We start from the raw sequence: 6,283 nt of genomic DNA, 5'->3' as shown, positions 1-6,283 counted from the left end.
ATTGGCCTTCTTGGCAACAAGGGCACACTGTTGACTCATATCCAGCTTCTTGTCCACTGTAACCCTAGGTCCTTTTCTGCAGAACTGCTGCTGAGCCATTCGGTCCCTAGTCTGTAGCGGTGCATGGGATTCTTCCGTCCTAAGTGCAGGACTCTGCACTTGTCCTTGTTGAACCTCATCAGATTTCTTTTGGCCCAATCCTCAAGCCAGCTCAAGCCGTGCAAAGTGTTATGGCTTTTTCAGGGCACACCCTTATTACCACAGCACCCAGGGTGATAAACCAGAACACTGAGTTCCCGTGGTTAATGCTGTCCCGGGGGGAGGGTTTCAGCCCCTTGGGGAATCAGCTTTAGGAGGGGTTGTCTGGAATGGGGGAGTCCAAGTTCAGAAGCAGGGGCATGAGTAACCTGCAGGAAGGTGCGGGTGTAACATACTGGCGAGGGTGCCCGTGCCGGAGAAGCGGGGTACCTGTTACAGACACAGCTAGCTAGCTTTAGCTCAAACTGCAGCAGCTCATGCGGTTAGCTCAGGACAGGAAGTGTCTTGCCTCCATCTCCCCCCTGCCCAGCCTCTGTCTCCCCTTTTCCCTGCCCATCTTGACACCCTATCCCTGCAACAAAATGCCCCTTCCTCTGCATCAACTCCTGGTGTTGCTTCCTGCCTTAAAGACAAAAGTGGGGTCCAGCTCAACGTATTGAACTGCACAGGCTCCGTTGTGCAACGGAGCAGGAGACCTTGTCCCGCCGGCTCCCTCGGCCCAGGTGTTCTGTGCTGAGCTGGTTGTTGTGACCCACTTGGTGAGGTTCCGGAGGTGGTGGCTGTGGGGACCACTGGTGGGTGGCCCCCCCCCCGGACTCAGCTCCTGGGGGTGAAAAGAGGACAGAGCTGATCAGAGGGGTTTGAGGTGAGCTAAGTCAGCTGGCTTTGCAATACATTTCCTTTGGGGGCTTTCTAACATCCCAGGATGAGATCCTGGCCCCACTGAAGCCAAGGGGAGTTTCACCATTAACTTCAGGTGAATGGTGTGGCCCAGGTGTGGCCCAGGATTTCACCCCTCTGAAATTCACACACATGCTTTAGGCATGAAGCAAATCCAGTGAATTGAGGTTTTTTTCTCTTTACATCTGTGCTGCAGCCAGCAGGCAGGCAGGATTTATTCCAGGGCGAGAAATGCCCCTTTATTATTATTTACTATTTGCATTGTGGTAGCAGCTAGTCTCAGTCAGGGAGCAGGGCCCCAGCGTGCAAGGTGCTGTACAAACACAGAACAAAGGGAGACAGTCCCTACTTCTTTGTGCCGGGCCTGACCTCATGCAGCTATTGTGAATGATCACGATCATTACTGAGTGCGCAGGGACCTCATTCACAGCCCGGGACCCCACTGTAATCCAGGGGGCCAACACAGAGCAAAAATGCTCCCAAACTGGGCAGCCAAGGCCCCATGGGCCGCAGCTTGCAGATGGGACGCTGCAGCACTGGGAGTTATTCCTGCAGGATACTGCAGGCCTCGACCCCCACCTCCCCACTGTGACCTCTCTGGGAAACCCTTTTAAACACAAACACAGCACCGGTGCCTTTCACGTGAACACTCAAAGGAAGCAAAACCAGGGAAATTCCAGGTGCGGCTGGGTGAGCCCTTAGCAACCCTCGGGCTGGGGATAGAGAGGCAGCTTCCTGGCTTCCTCCTTGCACTCTGGAAGAGGCTTGATTGATTAATGACTCATGAACATCACCATCATCCCAGCAGCAACCTGAGGTTCCTCGGAAGCAGTCCCCTCTCCCTGCGCCTCCCTGGAGGAGACAGGTCCCAGAGGCGGTGGCTCGAGGAGTTACTCTCTCCTCTCGAGCGTCTGCAGCGCCAGGGGGTCCCGAAGCGGGCAGGCTCTCGCGGAAAGCGAGAGGGGAAGAAACGAGAAAGGACGAGAAGAAACGTGCCCCCCCCAAGACTGCACCCCGCAGTTCTCTAGAGCCATTCTCCCATTCTGCAGCAGCTGCCCACCCAGTCCTGCCCTTCCTTAACTTTTGCCTCAGCTGCTGCCTGAGGGAAGAGAAGGCAGCTGGCTTGCGGCCCGCTGCTCTGTGTCGGGGCGTGCGCGGCGCCCCGCATCTCTTTCCCTCTTTGCTTCTCCCGCTGGCGTTTGCTTCTCTCCCTCCGGCACTCCCCTGCCTCCTCTCTCCCTGTGAATCAGCCGCCCAGCTTTCTCCGAGGACTGAGACCGGCAGCATCTGGAGCCTTGTCCAAAACAGGGCTGGGAGGGTGCTCGAATCCAGCTGCTAGCAACGTCGGAGCAGAACAATCAAGCCGTGGGAAAGCAGCGCTGCTCCGCCGCCCCTCAGCTCGGCAAAGCGGGCAGCCTGGTGCATCGCGCGCCGCTAGCCGGCTGCAAGCGGCCTCGCTGGCTTTCTGTTCTCTCTCTCTGTCCAGTGTGTGTGTGTGTGTAGGGGGAGGACTTTATTTCCATTGGCTAAGCTCTCGCTTCCCACCCACATCTCTTCCACATCACCTTGGTGTCTCCCTCAATAAAACCAGCCCTCCTTATCGCACCGAGGAAATCAAGAGCTAGAGTTTGAATGGATTTTATATAAATATTTACCCCTGCCAGGCTACTGCTGAGCTCCTAGGAGAAACTCCCAGCAGCTGGCCTGATCCTCTCTTCTTCTCTCCTCTCCTGCTCCCCAGAGATAAGGGGTGAAGCCCATTGGAAGGTGGTGGTGGGGAGATACAGTTCTGTCAGTCTAGAGAGGCACTGACCCGAAAAATAGTGCCAGGATTTTAACAAACTACCCCAATGGATCTTAAGGACAGCACCAGCGAGGGAAGCATGGGAAGCCTGGAGCCCTCCAGCATCCAGATGTTTGCCAACACTTCCTCCCTCCATGGGATCCGCCACATTTTTGTCTATGGGCCGGTGACCATAAGGCGGTTGCTGTGGACCATGGCCTTTGTGGGCTCGCTGGGTCTCCTCCTGGTGGAGAGCTCGGATCGGGTGGCTTTCTATTTCTCCTACCAGCACGTCACTAAAGTGGACGAGGTAGTGGCCAATAGCCTGGTTTTCCCTGCAGTCACCATCTGTAACCTCAATGAGTTCCGCTTCTCCAGACTCACCACCAATGACCTGTACCATGCTGGGGAGCTCCTGGCCTTGCTGGATGTGAACCTGCAGATTCCAGCGCCCCACCTGGCTGACCCAGCTGTCCTGGCCGCTCTCCAGGACAAGGCCAACTTTAAGCAATACAAACCGAAAATTTTCAACATGCAGGAGTTCTTGGGGCGCGTGGGGCACGACCTGAAGGATATGCTACTGTATTGCAAATTCAAAGGTCGGGAGTGCAGCCAGAAGGACTTCAAAACTGTGAGTATGGACAGAGCTTCTACTTGCTTTATCTTTTCTGGGCGTGCGGCCGGGCTTGGCAGTGGAGAATCCAGCAGGTGCTTAAGGTGATGCGATCTGGCCAAGGGTGAGTCAAGAGAGGACCATCTCTGCGGGGTCCAGGCTTCTCTCGCGTGGTGCTGGGAAAGAGGCAGGCAGCCTGTTGAGTTGAAGTTTGTTTGCCAGAGCCCTTGTGTCCTGGTTGATCCTCCCTAGCAGGCTAGCAGGTCCCAAAGGCCACTTGCTGGTGGAGCTGTGACTTGGAGGGGCCCCTGCCGACCCCCCTAGCAGGCAGTCTGATCTGTCATGTTGCGGTGAGTGGGCCGTGGTGGCCGGCCGATGCCTTGGGCTGGACAGATTCTAGTGCAGAAGGCAAGGGTGCTGCGCCGCAGGGTGGTCTGAGTGCAGTCCTTGGACAGCAGCCTCTGCCTGGGCTTTGTGGCTTTGATGGACCCGCGGTTTGCGGCATCATCATTCGAGGTGGATCCTGCTTTGTCGGCCTGCGATTCTGGCTCTTAAATCCTCGGCGCGGTGGCTAGTTTGCTGTGCAGTGTGGGTCCTTTCCTGCCACTGCGTTGGAGAGAGAGGTAAAATGAATCCCCCAGACTCGGCCGGGTCCGTTCCCTCGGCCGGCTGAGGCGTGAGTCCGGGGAGAGTGAGAGACGCAAACGGCTTAAGAGTATTTGATTACACCCCGACAGGGACTGACACGGATGGAAAGCAGCCGCTCTAAACACACACACACACGCGCGTGTGGCTTGAAAGAAAGCGTGCATTCCTGCGGAAGGGGAAGCGGTGTCCATTCCGCTAGCAGCGGGGCCAGGCTTGCACGGGGGGTGCTGGCATGGGTGGGGAAGGGGAAAGAGGGTTTCCGAACAGTGCCTGTATTTTTTTAACCATCTGGTTTGACTGCTCTCTCAGAGGGGAGCGCTAACCATTTCTTGCTGGGGTCTGTGCCGAGCTGTGGCTTACACCGGAGCTCCGCCGGTCCGCTTCTCTCCTTGCTGGATGAAGCAGGTTTCTGCAGAGTTAAGAGAACCAAGGAGTGCTTTCAGCCGTTTGGTTCTGCCGGGTGTGCATTGTTTGCTCTTTTTGCTACCGGCTGTCCTGGGGGTACATGGAGTGGTTATATGGGCACTGATTTCTAGGCTGTCATGACGGACTACGCCGTCTGTTGACTTCATGGGCCTAGGGACCATGTCACCTCCACAAATGCAACCTTTGCAACCTCTCGTCTCCGCTACTTTTGTATCTCGCGACTGGAGCTGACTGGTGCTGCTGGCACGTGGCTGCGCGCTGGAGAATGGTTTCCTGGGACATCCGAGTGGGGAACGTTGTATTTCATGGAGCAGTTATTGGCAGTTTCCAACTTAGGAGCCCCCACCCCCTTCAGCACCAGCTGCCTGGTTGTGAGCAGGAATCGACGCTTGTAGGCCATTAAACGCAGCTGGGATTGATCAGAGGGTAGGAAGGTGCACAGAGGTGCATTAAGACAGGACAGGCACTAAGCCCTGTGCTGTTGCCCGGGAACAGACCGGTGTGTGTGTGCCAGAATGGGGAAGGCAGATGTGGGGGGCGTGGATGGGTGGGAAGGAGAAGCCCATAGGAGAGTTCAAGCAATAAAAGCATCATTCAAGTCAGACACTGGCCTGAGCCGAAAGTGATCCCTGAGCGAAGTCCTTGGTCTCTGGGAGTGCTTGTAATCTAGATCCCAACAGCGCAAATGGTTCTTCCCTGTAGAACAGGCCTCCCCAGACCAGATGCAGACTCACTATTATGCAGCAAGTGTCTATTAGCCGAGAGTGAACAAGTCCCAAACGCTTACAGGGTAACATTTTCAAAGCGCCTCAGTGACTTAGGAACCTAATTCCCATTTTCAAACCAAGGCATGTAGGATCCTGAATGGCGGCCATTGGGACTTAGGCTCCTAAATAATTTGATCCCAGAGTCACAAAGATATGTAGGTGCCTAACTCCCCATAGAAACCTAAATACCCTTGAGGATCTGGCCCTTAGTAACTTTTGGTGATTTTACCCGACACTTAAAATCCAGGGGTGGTCACTCTGGAATGATGCACTGTGTTTCTATGATTGACTTTCCACGAACACAGTGATTTCGAAAGGACGCAGACCATCCGTGGCCTGCCACAGAACACTTAGTCTGCCAAAGGAGGTTAGCCCCAGCAAGGACCAGCCAGGGCCTTTGCAGGGTAAAGTGTCATCCTTCTAAAGAAATACTACAGTATGGCCCCGATGGGAGCTCTGCCATAGGATGTAGTCATTTGGACCCTTCCTGAAGAATACTCCAGTTCTTTTAAGATAAGGTTATCTTTGGTGTGTCATGTAAGGTGAAAACCTCTGCTCAAAAGCAACGGCCTGAATAATGTGCTCCCCTGGCCCCTTTCGCCTACGATTCCCCACACCCCAAAGTAGAAGCTGAAGGCTGGTGATTCATAATCTGTGCATTTGACCATCAGGATTCATTCTGTGACCTGTTCAAGCTACTGCTCCTTTTCCCCTGTGCCATGTGGTTTCCTGGCATTGATACTAGAGTGGCGCCGGATGGAAAAAGAGGTGCCGTGGTTTTACAGGCTGGTTTATAATCACCACTGTACATCCCCCATCTCCTCTAGGGCTGTTTTCCTTTCGCTACTGATTGCCCTGTGGATACATGGGGCAGTCATATTAGCACTGGTTCCTAGGTGCTCATAATGGACAAGGCTCCATTATTTGGTTTCACCTCTAGGGGATACTTCGATGGAAAGTGCAGGGCTCTGTCCTGATCAGATGCACCACCCTGGAAACTCTTGCTTGCTTCTCGTTCGCGTGACCAAATTGCGCATTTCCCAGTCCAGAGGGCAAAGAGACAGGAACCCATTAGCCAGAGGGGGGGTCTGCACTGAAGTGGCGCTC

The 6,283-nt window shown here is 54.8% G+C and overlaps 1 protein-coding gene across 2 annotated transcripts in view; it reads left to right on the top strand.

Annotated features, from left to right (window-relative positions):
* Positions 1-2,580: 2,580 nt before the first annotated feature.
* The window catches only part of ASIC2 (acid sensing ion channel subunit 2), a 1,299,235-nt gene continuing 1,295,532 nt past the window's right edge, over positions 2,581-6,283 (top strand). Inside the window, exon 1 of one of the 2 annotated variants that reach the window (XM_074940542.1) lies at positions 2,581-3,353. In XM_074940542.1, coding sequence (XP_074796643.1) covers positions 2,790-3,353 — 564 coding nt within the window. In that variant the 5' untranslated portion in view covers positions 2,581-2,789. The remainder of the gene's footprint in view (positions 3,354-6,283) is intronic. The other variant, XM_074940540.1, reaches the window with a different exon arrangement.

Source organism: Natator depressus, chromosome 27 (assembly GCF_965152275.1).
Source record: "Natator depressus isolate rNatDep1 chromosome 27, rNatDep2.hap1, whole genome shotgun sequence".
Taxonomy (NCBI): Eukaryota; Metazoa; Chordata; order Testudines; family Cheloniidae; genus Natator; species Natator depressus.
Note: the sequence above shows the minus strand (reverse complement) of the source record. Positions and strands in the feature narration are given on the sequence as shown.